We start from the raw sequence: 16,639 nt of genomic DNA on the forward strand, positions 1-16,639 counted from the left end.
ACCCAGTCGTACCATTACTCGTATGCCTTCATTTATAGTTGCCAATGTCCGTTTGTTTGCACCCACTAAATTTACCCTAGGTATTTTGTAAATTAAATTTGTTAAGTTAACTTCTTCTATTAGTTTTCTGTTGACCAATGTTATTTCCGATCCAGTATCTATCATAATTTTAATTGGTGTCTCGTTGATAAATCCATCCACAAATTTTAAATTAATTCCATTTTTCTTTTCGTTGTTTCCTGCCAATTTAATAAACTCCTTGGGGTGACAAAAGATTCCTGTTTGTTTTTTTGTTTTTAGTGAGCGCCGTCGTGAAAAGACGCCGGTTGCTCATTGTTGTTTATATTTTCGTCATAATTTCTCTCTCCGTCATATTCTTCTGTCTGGGTATTATTTACCTCTCTTCTATTTTCTCTTGGTCTGTCGGATCTGTTTCGGTTTTCTCGATATCCCTGTTCATTTTGTCTACCATTATTTCTGTTTTCTTGATTTGAGCGTGTGATGTTTCTACTCTGGTATTCTCGATTTCTGTCCTCATTCCATTGCCTATTTCTTTGTTCATAATTTCCTCTTCCGTTGTCTCTATTTTCGTTTTCCCTTCTGGGATTAAAATCTCGTCTTGTATAGTCCCTCCTATTTTGATTTCTATCTCTGTAATCTTGTGTTTCTCGGGGCCTGTAATCTTCTCGCGACTTTCTTGATTTTCTTTCTCTTAGACGTGATTCTCTTATTTGTAGGAATTGGCATAAACTATCTATGTCTTTGTAGTTTTGCAATGTGATATGGTCTTCCAGCGTTTCCTCGAAATGTCTTGCAATCAGTTCGACTAATTGTTCCGATGAGTAATTATATTGTAAATGTTTTGCATTATTGTAAATTTGCAAAGCATATGTCCTTTCTGATACACCCATCCTATCATTGTATTTCCCATTTTGCAATTCCTTGTTAATTTCCAATTGTTGGACTTTTCCCCAGAAATAATTCAAAAATTTTTGTTCAAATTGTTGCCAATTGCCGAATTCTTCTTCTTTGCTATCGAACCATAGGCTTGCTTCATATTTGAGATGGTTTCTGATAGTTTCTTTTGCTGTTTCGAAATTTCCGATGTGCTGTATTTTATTTTTCAGGCTATTTATGAACGGCACTGGGTGTAATCTTCTTACATCCCCGCCAAACCTTATCTTCACGTCATCTGTGCTATGTATAACCATTTCTCTTCTTTCTCCGACATTCTGTTGCGTCCTGTTTTCGGTGACTTGTTTTTCTATTTCTGTGATTCTTTTTTCCACTTCTTCTCTGTCTACTTGAATAGCATTTTCCAACTTGTTTTCCAAACTTTCCATTTCTTTTTTCTGGCAATTCGTTAACTCCTTCATTTTTATTTCTTGTTCTTGCATGTGATCTTTAATTTTCATTTCATACTTTTCTATGCGTTCCTCCATTTTCTTGTTGTTCTCTTCTATTGCTTGTTTCATTTTTTGTTGTGTTTCATCCATTTTTTGATCCAATTTTTGTTGTGTTTCATCCATTTTTTGTTCCACTTTATCCATTTTCTTTGATGTTTCTTCCATGGTTTGTTTCGTTTCACGTTGATTTTCATCCATTTTTTTTTGTGTTTCATCCTGATTTTTATCCATTGTCCTTTTTGCTTCATCCATTGCTTGTTTTGTTTCTCTTTGATTGTCATCCAGTTTTTGTGACTGGAGTTGCATCAGTTGTAATAGTTTATCTATTCCTGATAATTCTTGCTGTTCTGATGCCATGATTGTCGTGTCTAAAATATCTTCTTGGTCTGAATGTTCTTTTTGTTTTTTGTTGTCTTTGCTTTGGCTTCTTGTCACAGACATTTGTTTTCAAGAAGTACTGTCCCCGCCAAATATGAAATTTTACTAGTATGTTACCAAGACGACTTTTTCTCACCCAAATATTATAAATTGTCAATAAATATATGAAATGTAAATATCGTAAAAATAAAATATTAAATCAGTTATGTAAAATTTGTACCTAAAGAGATCTAAAATTTTATGTTATCAAATGTAAGTATCTCACTTTTTACCACAGGCATATAAATTTTCAAATACCGGCTTTACTCTTTCTATCCTTCAAATTTGCCACTAGAAATACTTTACAATGCTTTCCACGTTGGACGACAGTTGATGTGATCTTGATTATTGATATGAGATAATATTTTTATATGTCATTTAATTTAATCAATACATTAATAATAATCTAATTAATTTACCAGATCACATATCAATATGTTTTCAATCTCAGGGCTTTTTATAAAATTAATTACTTACATACGTGGCTTCTAAGTATTTCTCAATGGTTCCTAATCGGGACAGGAAAGAAAAGAGTAAAATAATAACACATATGGGTTACAATTGTAATCAAAATATTGTTTATTTTATTTAAATGGCAATCACTGCTTAATATTTGCTATATCTTATTATTCTTAAACATTACATTTACACATGGGAATCTTATTTCCTTTTGGTTTCCAATTGAAAGTTTTTATTAACATTTAACTATTATGATTTATTAGCAACAATTCTATTTAAGTTTGATGAAGCTTTTCTGATATTATTGATTATGTTTCTTCAAATTTAAATGTGGTATTTAATACGAAAAACCCATACATTCATGTCCAAACAAATGAGACTGACCTTTTTCTGGTGAACTGAGAATGTCTTCACACAAGACCCGTTTCCTGCTATCCTTGGCTGCGATCAAAACCTCGTCCTGGCTTCCAGTAATGTTCTCCTTTGAAACTAGCTCGTATAGCTCTCGTTTCCTGCTTCTGTCGTGATGCTGTGTTCTACCTTTTTCGAAACTGCAATCAGCTACCGTGAACTCTTGGCTCAAGGAGGTTCTTTTACTCTCAACCTGGCCTACCTCTCGTTCCACGATAGATACTCCACACTCACGGAACTACACCGGCTTTCTCACTCTGCGTACACTACCGTCTACTACTAGACTTCACTTCTCGACAGCTCAAAACATTCTGCTCTCTATTTGTCATTCATTCCCCTACTTTCTAAATATCCCTTCCAGATTCACAAATCAAACTTCCACCACCAACTCTCATTCGCAGTATTCCTCAAAACCAATTTTTAATCTTTCTAAATATGCTTAATGGATTTCAAAAGAAAAATAGTTAATTCCCATTCTAAAATTACTTTCTACATATTACAAAATTTAATGATCTATTATCTACTTCCACTAAGTCTTATTTAGCATCGGCTAATGATCGAACCTTCCGCGAACAACGATAATGACCTATTATCGATTTCACTTGAGTTTTATTTTAAGCGCATTGTTCCGAGTTTCGTTTAATCACTTCTTAAAATTAAATATAACAATTTGTTGTATACAGGTTGTTCTAAATTTATATGCCCGTGGTTGAGAAAATTGAAAATATTTTATATTAAATTGAATTTTGTTTATAATTATTAAAATTTAATTTTCATATCAAATAGAAATATAACAGTATAGACGCCATTTTGAATGCCCGCCATTTTTGTAAAAGGAACAAAAACTGAGATGGCCTCGTATCTAAATTTAAACCTTTATATGTGTAGTATATGTGGTCCAAATTATATGCTTCTGCCATTAAATACACAATAATTCTTATATTTGCACGAATCTGCCGCACATCGGTACATGTGAAGATTCGTTTTGCATTTATTAATAAATGGTAATTAACATAACTAAAAAGTAAAAATATTTCCTAAAAAATATTTGTACGCTCTTTTCAATGGCGGTATTAACTTTTTAAAAAATTAATACGTACAGGGTGAAAGAATTGAAAAAAAAACAACATATTTTTACATAAAAACCCGGAAAACACAACTTCTGGTAAACCGATTCTTCCGGTTCAAGACGTCGATCTTATACATTAAAAAAGAACATATATAATAAATTTGGTTGAAGTCTGAAGTCGCATTCAAAAGTTATCGTGCTATTAGTCACATATGTATAGTCGCCATTTTGAATGCCTGTCATTTTCTTTATATGTGTAGTACATGTGGTTAAAATTATATACTTCTATAATTAAATGCACAATTGTTTCACATAACGGCTGCACCAAGTGTGAAGGTACGGAATTCACATGCTTTTTTTTTGGAAATTTCTAAAATAAAAGTACTGTACCAATTGTTTTGAAAATTTGCATGAACATTTATTATAAAAAACAGTACATGTAAAACAATTTTCATAAAATATTGAAAATTAAACGATTTATGCACCATCTACTGCAACCGTGAAAAAAAAACATAGCTCCACTGCTGCAGTGATTGGAACTAATACAGATCCTGAAACATAAAATTTCAAAGTGATTATTGAAATATAAGTTATTTCCTATACCATCAACTAGGATCTTTGAAAAATATTATTTTTCAAAATGACGAAGTGTTGAAAAATTATTTTAAAATTAGCTAGAACATAAATCCCCTAGTTGTTGGTATAGAAAATAACTTATAATATATAATAATAAATAAATATTTCAATAATAACTTTGAAAATTAAAGTTTTAGGATCTCTATTAGTCTCTATCACTGCAGCAGTGGAGCTAGGTTTTTTCGGTGCTAGCAGATGGCGCATAAATAGTTTCATTTTCAATATTTTTTATGAACATTTTTGAAGTTATACTTCTTTAGGCGCGATTGAGATTGAGGGTGAATTTATATTGATCTGCGCGCATGCGCACACCGACAGTATGGTATTAGTCGTTATACGGGCTCTGATTGGGTGTTGAAATGATCTGTCAATAATAAATAATTGTTCAATATGAAGGTAAACAAATGTATAATATATTAGTTTTATTGTTGTGAGGACAGAAACAAAAAAGTTTATAATTGTAGTGACTTTTAAATAGTTTTTAAAGCAACAGGTACGTAATAATTGTAAATGTATCATAGGTACCTACCTATTTGAACCTACCAAAGTACATAGTATGTAATACTTTTATTTACATAATTTGATAAGCATCAAAATTTCTATCAATATTCACCTAATATATTCTTACTCTATGTTTTGTTGTATTTTTTCAGTTCTAAATCATTTCAATTCAAAATCAAAATAATTTGATTTATGTAATTCAAAAATGTCAAAAGTTTAATCCGTTTAGTTAGTCGATCTTCGCACATAATGACACGTCTCCGTGGCGAAGCGTTTAATGCGAATGAACCCCAATACAACGCCAATACCAACCGCGCTGATAAGTTGGTTCGAATCCCAATAGAAACTTTTATTTTTTTTATTTTTTTTATACATTTTATGATTGTAAGTATATTTATTATATAATTTTATTTTCAGAAAATACGCATTTAGTTAAAAAATTTTCCGACAATTAATGTTCAGAAATCATTTGTGGCATTTTTGATGTATTTGTGTGTGTTTTATTCTTTTATTATTTTAATTTTTGGCACTGTTTTAATAAAAATGTTTGAGAAGTAGTAAGTATAAATTAGTTTAATATTTAAATAAAATATAAATAAAAAGTATATTAATTTCGTTTATAATCATATAATCATATAATAGAAGTATAACTTCTTACGTGCGTACAAAGTACACACACATTCTTTTTTTTTAGATGTACTTCAATTTATAGTAAATGCTTATGCAAATACTCAAGAAAATTGGTGCAGTACTTTTTATTTTAGAAATTCCCAAAAAGTATATGAAATTCGCGATTTTACACTAGAATAGCCCCTTAATACGTATTAAAATAAAAAAATAAGAATACTAATATAGCTTAAGAGAAGTTCTAAAGAAAACCTGAGTAAAGAGTTATCAAAATATCAAATAATAGTGAAAATATATATTCTAAAGCTGAAAAAAAATAATAGCTAGAGCACATAGCAAAAGCGCTAGGTAGTAAAAGAAATAACAAAGATTAGCTAAGAGTAACAGACAGGGGCAAAGAAAAGGATTACATGAAAATTCTGGTTGGACCCAGTCTAAAGAGGCCTAAGAGGACTGGATAGAAACAAGAGCATATCGTCGGCTTGTTGCTCATCCTTCTTTCTTTATGGGGACCTAGGACCAGCTTTGTTGGTTTATAATCTGCTCAATCCACCCACAAACTAGCGCCATGCAGAGACAAAATTATATTCTTTTCTTCTTTGCGTGTCTTATTAGGTCCTTGTAACGTTTTCAATTACTGTGGTAAGTTATTCACCATCTGAAACTAATCGGTATAGGTATTAGGCAATGCGTATTCCTGTCCTATCTTGAATTTTCTTGAGCCACGATATCTGCTTCCTTTCAACGGTTTCTTGACTGCCTACGATTTTACCTTTCATGATAAACTGAAGGAGTTTGTACTGGTCGCCTCTAAGAACCTGTATTTAATAACAGAGGGGATAGTATGTATCCCTGTCTGATGCCTCTTTGAATGTAACAATGTAACATTGTTACATTCACATGTATTGTTGTTTTTTCTGTACTCCTCTATTACCTTGGCCTGCATTGTCCATATATTCCCTTCTTTTTTCATAAAACCTAGTATTTCTTCTGTTATCCATTGTTATTTCTTCAATCTGTTAGTTACACTTTGTTCTTCTAGAATCTTGGGCAGATTTGAATATATACTCACTAAATAATTTTCATATTTTATCAACTTTTTCGGAATAAACATAAATTAAGCGGATTATACAGAATATTTTTACATTTCAAGGCTATCAGGCAAGCAGCTGAACTATATTTTTTTTATATATAAGTGTTACTCCTCTCTATCCTTCCTATTTTTTCCGGACTCGGGACTGGCTGCATCGATTATAGAACTTTTCTGTTTGTTCAGTCTCAAATTAATCCCTTAATTTGTAATCCAAATGGAGGCTATTGTAGAAGACAAATTTACATCAAAACTTCCGTAGTTTTTGGTACACAATAAAACTATTTATACTGGAGTAAGGTTAGAACGCCCTCTAACGGGGAAAAAGTGAAATAAATGTCGACTCGATTCTAGTTTTCTGTTGACCCAGATATGAAAATATCAAAAGGCACCGCTAGGAAAATATTCCAAAAATGCTAACGGTGCCTTTTGATATTTTCATATCTGGGTCAACAGAAAACTAAAATCGAGTCGACATTTATTTCACTTATTCCCCGTTAGAGGGCGTTCTAACCTTACTCCGGTATAAATAGTTTTATTATATACCGAGAACTACGGAAGTTTTGATGTAAATTTGTCTTCTTGCATAGCCTCCTTGATAACAGGTAGACCTAGAAATAGCGCTATCGGGGATGGAAGGAGACAGATATAAATCAAAACGAAACCGTCTATTTTTGTATTTTTACTAATGCCATACTCTGTATGAGAGTACAAAGACTCGTTTCATATAGGTTCTCTGAACTGCATTTTTGGAATATTTTCCTAGCGGTGCCTTTTGATAGTTCCATATCTGGGTCAACAGAAAAATATAATCGAGTCGACATTTATTTCAAGATTAAAATGTTTGTCAATTAGTCGAATTTGATCAAATTCAACGACGCCGCAGTATCTAAAATCTTATTTTACCTTTTATCTCATCTTCTAATATCATTTGAATTTTTTGTGATCTTAATATTGTATTTTGATAAAGGAATGAATATTAAATGACAAGAACATGCACGTTACTGTAAGAATCAACGCTAAGGTAACAGTCGTAAGCTAATAATAAGACCTTTAAAATTAGGTGGTAAGATCTATGTATAGAAAATACGTTGAATGAATAAATTCTAAAACACCTTTAATGCTGCAAGAAAACTAAAATGATGAAAGCAAAAGAAAATCTACTTCCTTTACCTAATAGTCCCATTTTTTGAAAGGGAAATAATAATCCATCAGGTATTTGTCCTAAAAATATGGATTCGTTACCATTATCAGTTACTAGTTTAGACCGTTTAAATATCAAATTTTAATGCTTATCTTAATATTCGACCTTCACGAGAATTGTTTCAAGCAAAACTTACTTATATGGTATATGCTTCCCAGTATCAGGATCTATATACTCCTTGGCCAATCCGAAATCAATAATATGAATTATCTTATCTTTTTTGGTCCTCCACCTTCCGATCAAAAAATTCTCAGGCTTAATATCACGAAATATTAATCTCTTGCTATGAACGTACTCCAAACGAGTTATTAACTGGTCAGCTATGAGTAGTACTGTCTTAAGTTTAAATCGTCTGCTACAGACCGAAAAGAGGTCTTCTAAAGTTGGTCCGAGGAGTTCCATCACCAGAGCATTGTATCTTCCACCGCATATACCGAGGTGGTATATTTTAGCAATACCTACAATAGTGAAATTTGAAGAATAAAAAGTCATTAATGGTCCAAAATTGTCCAAAATTTGGTAAATAAAGAATAAACAAGACCGCAACTCACGAACACCTACAACATATGAAGTGGAATACGGTGAAGACGATGAAATAACACTATAGGAAGTAGAAGTCTAAAAATTCGAAACTTCGGTATATACAGGGTGTTTGGTAAAGAATGGGCCATAGCTTAACCTTAGATTCCTGAGGTTAAGATATGTCGATTTAAGCTAACTTACCTTAGTACAAAAGTTGATAATAATCGAAATACAGGGTGTCAAATTTAAACTTGTATTTTATTTATTTTTGAATATTGCCTGACAGGCATGAGACAACAACACGAAATTTGGTAAGTGGTACTGGTACTGTCCACCCTACTAAATTATGTTAAACAAACGTTTCTGGCTACTACCAGAGGCGTACGACGGGGGAACGTGAATGGTTGACCCTTCCCAAATTCTACGCCACTGGCGGAATTGCTATTTTAGTGCAATTTTTGAAGTTATACTTCTTTAGGCACGATTAAGATTGAGGGTGAATTTATATTCATCTGCGCGCATGCGCACACCGACAGTATAGTATTAGTCGTTATACGGGCTCTGATTGGGTTTTGAAATGATCTGTCAATAATAAATAATTGTTCAGTATCAAGGTAAACAAATGTATAATATATTAGTTTTATTGTTGTGAGGACAGAAACAAAAAGTTTATAATTGTAGTGACATTTGAATAGTTTTTAAAAGCAACAGGTACGTAATAATCGTAAATGTATCATAGGTACCTACCTATTTGAACCTACCAAAATACATAGTATGTAATACTTTTATTTACATAATTTGATTACCATCAAAATTTCTATCAATGTTCACCTAATATACAGGCTGTTTCATTAATAATTGTCCATATAGTAACTGGAGAAACCTTAGCACAAAATACGAAGATTTAACCTATGTGGTCCCTTACTGAGTTACAGGATGTTTTATCTAAAAATTTAAAAATTATTTTTGCTCAGCATTTTAAAACTATTCAACGTATCCTTTTCATACTTGGCAGAAAGTGCGACTACTATTCACCCTACTAAATTATGATAAACAAACGTTTCTAGCTACTACCAGAGGCGTACGACAGGGGATAGTGAATGGTTGACCCTTCTCAAATTCTACGCCACTGGAGGAAGTACTATTTTAATGCCGTTTTTAGATTCTCCAATACTTTCTACGTAAATAATATACTCTTCATTAGTAACGATAAAGTCATTCGTTTTCCAGATATTTGAAGTTAAATATGAAACGGCACAGTTATTTTGATTAATTTATTATATGATGCATATGATTAAAATTTAAAAATTATTTGTACCCAGTACTTTAAAACTATTTGGCGTATCCTTATCATACTTGGCAGAAAGTGTATGTACTGTACACCCTACTAAATTAAGATAAATAAACGTTTCTAGCTACTACCAGAGGCGTACGACAGGGGAAGAGGCGTACGACAGGGGATAGTGTCTGGTTGACCCTTCGCAAATTCTACGCCACTGACGAAATTGCTATTTTAGTGTAATTTTTTGATTTTCCAGTACTTTTTATGTAAATAATATACTCTTCATTCGAAACGATAAAATGATTAGTTTTCGAGATATTTGAAATTAAAAATGAAGCGACACAATACATTAATCAAAATAACTGTTTCGTTTCATTTTTAAGTTCAAAGATCTCGAAAACTAATGACTTGATCGTTACGAATGAATAATATATTATTTTCATAGAAAGTATTGGAGAATCCAATAATTGAACTAAAATAGCAATTCCGCTAGTGGCATAGAATTTGGAAAGGGTCAACCATTCACTTTCACCCGTAGTACGCCTCTGGTAATAGCCAGAAACGTTTGTTTATCATAATTTAGTAGGGTGTCCAGTAGTCGCACTTCCTGCCAATTATGAAAAGGATACGTCAAATAGTTTTAAAATGCTGAGCAAAAATAGTTTTTAAATTTTTAGATAAATCACCCTGTAACTCAGTAAGCAACCACATTTTATTTAAGAGTTTTAGGTTAAATCTTCGTATTTTGTGCTAAGGTTTCTCCAGTTACTATATGGACAATTATTAATGAAACACCCTGTATTGTTTTCTTACTCTATATTTTGTTGTATTTTTTCAATTCTAAATCATTTCAATTCAAAATCAAAATAATTTAATTTAATTCAAAAATGTCAAAAAGCTTAATCCGTTTAGTTAGTCTATGTTGTTCTGAAGCTATTTTCTTGTGGCATTTTTACAATTTTAACTATTTAGAATGGGAAATAAGCCACAATATTATTAAAAAATGATTTTTATTAACGTTTCGACGCCCAAATCGGGTGCCGTTGTCAAAATACAAAATACTATTAATATAAACAAAAATGTTGTTGCTTAGTAAAAAAATTCTTCTAATAATTTATTTAATTTGACTCATTTATATCGGCAATTCAGATACATATGATACATTTTAACGTAGAAGACTTTAAAATGATATTGCCAATATTTACGAGTTGCGTTCCTGGGACGACTTTACTGAAAGATAGTTCATTCGATTACATGAAATCAACCCAACTCAAGAATATCCGTCACAAAAAAATCATAGCATGTGATCTGTCTTTAAAAAGACAACCACATGCAACGGTGACATTAAAATTCTCGCGTTAGAGATCTCATAGTAAATCACGAGGGAAAAACCAGGAAAAACCTCGTGATACTATCCCGACATCGTAAGTATTTGGTCTTACATTTAATTTACTCTCAAAATTAATACCAAATTCTGACTTTACTATAATTTTGTTTAAATTATAAATAATATCAATAATACATGGGTATATAAGTAATACTAAAATATAAAATATGTACTAACTCGACTATTGACTTACTAATTGTGGTATTTTCTTTCTATTGACTTCCTCTTTCAGTATGGGTATCCACATCCTACTGCATTCCACCGAGGAATTTGCGACACAATTGGTTTCGTTTAGCATAATTAGAGCCGCTTCTTTGATTTTTCTCTTTTTACTATCTGTTTCTTTCAGGACTATACTTGAATCTCTCCACTGAACTCTATGTTCATTATCCCATGCGTGTTGACATATTTGAGATCTATCAAATTCTCTATTTTTAATATAAGATTGATGTTCACTTATTCTAACGTTTAATAGTCTTGATGTTTCACCTATATAAAACTGTTCGCATTCACAAGGTATTTTATAAATACAATTCTTTGTCCTTTCTTGTTCATTGTTAGGTTTAGTTTTAGATAGAATAGATCTCAATGTGTTGGTTGTTTTGAATGTTGTTGAAATGTTGAATTTATTTCCTATTGTTTTAAGTTTCTCGGATAGTCCTTTTATGTATGGTATTGATATTTTCCTCGTATTATTTCTTGTGAATGTTGTAGGATCCCGTTCTATGTTGTTCTGTTCCATTCGATCCAATCTTGACAATTCCTTATTTATAAACGATAAAGGATAATAATTTTTTAATAAAACAGATGTTAAGAATTGTTTTTCTTCTAAAAAGGAATTTTCGTTAGAACAAGTAATTTTGGCTCTATCCATAGCCACCTTTACTTTACAAGCCATGAAGAGAAAAAAGCAACGTCGCAATTGATGACGTCCGTAGTCCGACTATCGGACTACCGCTTTCGAAACTACGATTTTAAAGTACAAATTCTGGTAAAATTTATAGTATTTTTTGAGTCGAATAAGAAAATATTATTAATTAGAAGTTTGTACAAAATAATATTAAAAGTAATTCCTTGTAAGTAACGTTTATTATACAAAAAAAAAGCAATAACAAGAATATAAACGGGATTCATTTTTTTCGAACCCTAAGAAAACTAATATGTATTTTTGAAAAATTTAAACGCAGAATGAAAGATTACGTTAGGACCGAGGGCCGAAAGTCCCTGAAAACTTCTATGTTTATTTTAATAAGTTACAGGGGTGAAAAATTAAGAAAATTTAATGTGATTTTTAGTTTCAAATATGTCATTAAAAAAACATTTTATTCATTCTAATCTAAGGGACTTTATGCCCTTGGCAATAAAGTAATCTTTCCTTCTGCGTTTAAATTTTTCAAAAATACTTATTAGTTTTCTCAGGATTTGAAAAAAATGATTACATTTAAAATACAGGCGTCAAAATTTTACATTTTGTTCCTTTCCACTTAAAGTTTGTCGCACTTATTTAGAAACACCCTGAATTGATAAAGAACAAATCTAGTTGTTAAACATAAGCGAATTAATAAAAAAAACAGAATGTTAAGAAAACCGGAGTCTATAGTTGGGTTTTAATTTCAGTATTTTATAAATGCCCGGTACACCATAAAAATTTAACTGGTTAGCAACAATATTATTACAGCGGTATTGTAAAAGAATTAGGCTATACGCTGTGAGCTCGTACGTAGAGGGGATATTTACAAATTCGCGAACGCCAGTAGTGACAAGTTTGTAAACGTTTACTGGAAATTTGACATATATGTCAAAGTGATTAATTTAAAATTAAAATTAAAAACATTAATTATAAACAATATTAGTTGGTCAAAGCTGTGGTATATATTTTTACCTTAAATATACTTGCGTTTTAAATACTGAATTTAAGTTTTTTTAATGTTCCGTAATATCTAATTTTAAATAATCTATTATAATCTTAGCGCCATCTACACGATTATTGTCAAAGTATCCGAAGTAAGAAATTGATATTTTATCAATAGAACGTCAAAATGATTAGAAAAATCTTTAAAAAATCGATTACAATTTAATTACTTTTTTGTGTTGTAAATATTAAGCGATAACAATTAAATAATAAATTTAAAAATTACCGGTAAAAGTTGAATTAGTAACCGCTAGGAGCGACACCAGCGAAGCTCAGAGCGTATACGCTGTGAGCTCGTACGTAGAGGGGATATTTACAAATTCGCGAACGCCATTAGTGACAAATTTGTAAACGTTTACTGGAAATTTGACATAAATGTTAAAGTGATTAATTTAAAATTAAAATTAAAAACATTAATTATAAACAATATTAGTTGGTCAAAGCTGTGGTATATATTTTTACCTTAAATATACTTACGTTTTAAATACTGAATTTAAGTTTTTTTAATGTTCCGTAATATCTAATTATAAATAATCTATTATAATCTTAGCGCCATCTACACGATTATTGTCAAAGTATCCGAAGTAAGAAATTTATATTTTATCAATAGAACGTCAAAATGATTAGAAAAATCTTTAAAAAATCGATTACAATTTAATTACTTTTTTGCGTTGTAAATATTAAGCGAAAACAATTAAATAATAAATTTAAAAATTACCGGTAAAAGTTGAATTAGTAACCGCTAGGAGCGACACCAGCGAAGCTCAGAGCCAATAACATATTAAAAAATCACTTAAATCTGCCAACAGATTTAGGAAATATAAAAGACATTAAAAATGACAAAATTTTTAAGTGGACGGATTTCTATATGCACGCAAGTTTATATAAAAATATATTGAACTAAAATCATCTTAATAACATACCTTTAAATGTCCTTTATAATTTGGAGCACGAAATATTGTAAAATATTTCAGTTTCTCTATAAATTACAGTGAAAATTATTTAAAAACAAATGAAAACTGTCAGAATTAATCGGTCTACCAATAGATGTTGCCAAATTTCAACTTCATGGCTTGTTAAGTAAAGGTGGCTATGCTCTATCATATAAGGATTTTATGATTCCCTTTTTAACGTTGATGTTGTGATTTGATTTGTAATTGAGATATCTGTTGGTATGTGTTAGTTTTCTATACACTTGAGTCTCATATCCAGTATCCTTCTTTAAGACTAAAACATCGAGGAAAGGCAGGGTGTTATTATATTCCTTTTCCATTGTAAATTTTATTGTCTCTTCTTGATCGTTTATAATATTCAGGAATGTATCCAACAATTCTGATCTATGAGGCCATATTGAAAACACATCATCTACATATCTCCACCATACAGTGGGTTTTAAATTTTGTTTAGAAATGATATTATTTTCGAAATCCTCCATAAATATATTAGCCAATAATGGAGATAAAGAGGAGCCAGTAGAAGGACAAAACAGATTCTGCTACCAAGATAGGGAAATCAATGTGTTAGAGAGAGAAGTACCTTTCCAATGAGTAAGAGTGAGATAGATGCTGACGTCACAAGGAATCTTCCATAATGGAATCTACCATAGTTATTTTCCGCTAGATGGCATCACCAATCCGCCATTTTTATTCCAATTCACCATTTTTATTCCAATCCACCATTTTTATTCCATTTCAGTATTTTTATTTAAATTCGCTATTTTTATTCCAATTTTCCTTGACATTACGTCAAAGGAATCTACCATAGTTTACCTATTAGCCGCTAGATGACGCCATTTTTAGTCCATTTTTATTTAAATTCACCATTTTTATTCCAATTCGCTATTTTTATTTCAATTTGTCTTGATACAGATATTACGTTGAAGGAATCTACCATAATTCGTTCTAAATATGATCTCAAATAAAATCTCATACATAAAACAAATTGAATTCATCGATATGAAAAAGAACTTCGACTGAGTTGACAAAGACAAAATCTAGAAGGAAGATATTCAATAGAAAAAGATTGCAAATTTTCAAAGCAAAAGTCTTTTAGACTAATTCGATTGTGAAAATTATATAATATACACAAGTAAAAAATCGAACTCCTATTGGTCCAATAAAAAAATCAAATACAACAGCATGTAAAAAGGCTTTAGTATTTTCAGTCCTATTAGTCTACATGATTATTTAACAGAATAAATTGACACAGAAAAATGAAATTTACCTCTCCGTAGATACGCCACTGCTAATATGGAAAGATATATTAGAAAGTTTATTTAACTTTATTTAATAGCTAAATGATATATGGAAAAATATTAGAAACTTTGCTTAATAGCAAAGCAATTAGAAGGTAATTTAAAAAATACGTCACACTAATTGATGGAGAAAATACAGTAATTAAAGACCCATCAATATAATTACTGGACTTTGATATAAAAACGAGAAAAGTAGTGAAAATATTGTATTCGAGATTTCGAGGCAGTTAAGTACATTTGGTATATTGTGAACATAGCAGTAAGGTGAGTACTATTTTTACTTTATTCTGATTTTTTATTTATATTCGTACCTTATATGCCATTTTTTCTGTTTTATTTTTCTAGTATTTCTAGATATTTTTTGCTTCTTATATATGAGAGTTTGCTTCTTTGTTCCTGAAGCTGAACTGATTTTCACGTATCCGTATATCAATTGGTCATATGTGATAGTTGTATTGCTCTTGGTACATTGTTGTCTCTTTTTTGTAAATACACTGCTTCTCCATTCATCTGGCTTTGTCCAACTTCCATAATTCTACTAAATAAACCTATATAAAAAGCATGGAAAACGAGTTGCAGCAATTCATATCTCTCGCTCTTTCTTACAATGTGTCAGAGGCATTCGATTTTATTGTGGTTACCAGCTCTTTTTCTTTTTTAATTCTTAATAAAATGATCTAATTAGTTACGTGATGGGAATAAGATATATACAAAAATATGAAAAAAATGTTTTATTTCTTTGGAATAAAATAAAAAAGCCAAGTTGGTTGACTGGTTTAAAGCTTTGCAGTGCAGGAGATTTGAACCTATGGTCTAACACTTACTTATTTTCAATGCAATTTAACAAAGCCTTAAATCACTCAACCAACGTGGCTTTGGAACTTTGCTCTAAAAAATAACGATGATATTCACATGTTACGACATTCATATTGATAATAAAAAGAAATAAATATTTTCAAATAATATTTTATTCAAAATACTGTTATTTAGAGTGTGAGCTTTGGTACAGGACACCCATATAAAAAGCGTGGCTGTCCCCTCCTTCCTTCTTTCAGCCAACGTCTCCAGTCCTTTCTGTGCTGACATTCTCCATCTCGTCTTTTCTTTTAGATATATATTTTTGTATTTTTGTTTCTGTTCTGACAACAGCATTTCCTGTCTTTATTTTTTAAGTGCTTGAATTACTTCGGAGGGAATGAAGTTGCATGAAGTCTTGCATTGCAGAGTCATAATTTCTCGATTTTTTTATTTATACATATTCACAATATATTTTAGTCTGATTTTAGCTTATATTTGTAACTTTGGATATATGTAATTTTTTAGTCGAATTCTATTTATCTTTGAACCTTAATCTATCCAAAATTTCGATAAATCCTCAGCCCTATTTTTTCAAATTATTTTAATTAAACTAAAAGACTTTTGTTTAAAAAATTTGCAATATTCTTTCTATTAGAGTCCTTCC

General features: G+C 30.8%; 1 protein-coding gene across 6 annotated transcripts in view; it reads right to left on the minus strand.

The window, feature by feature from the left end:
* Positions 1-16,639, minus strand: part of LOC126879273 (casein kinase I-like) — a 62,904-nt gene that overhangs the window by 20,889 nt on the left and 25,376 nt on the right. For all 6 annotated transcript variants that reach the window (XR_007696018.1, XR_007696019.1, XR_007696020.1 and 3 more), the window contains exon 4: positions 7,957-8,278. Coding sequence is in view for 3 of the 6 variants with exons in the window: in XM_050642352.1 (XP_050498309.1) it covers positions 7,957-8,278 (322 nt within the window). In the remaining 3 variants the exon portion in view is untranslated. The remainder of the gene's footprint in view (positions 1-7,956; positions 8,279-16,639) is intronic.

This window comes from Diabrotica virgifera, chromosome 1, assembly GCF_917563875.1.
Source record: "Diabrotica virgifera virgifera chromosome 1, PGI_DIABVI_V3a".
NCBI classification, from domain to species: Eukaryota; Metazoa; Arthropoda; class Insecta; order Coleoptera; family Chrysomelidae; genus Diabrotica; species Diabrotica virgifera.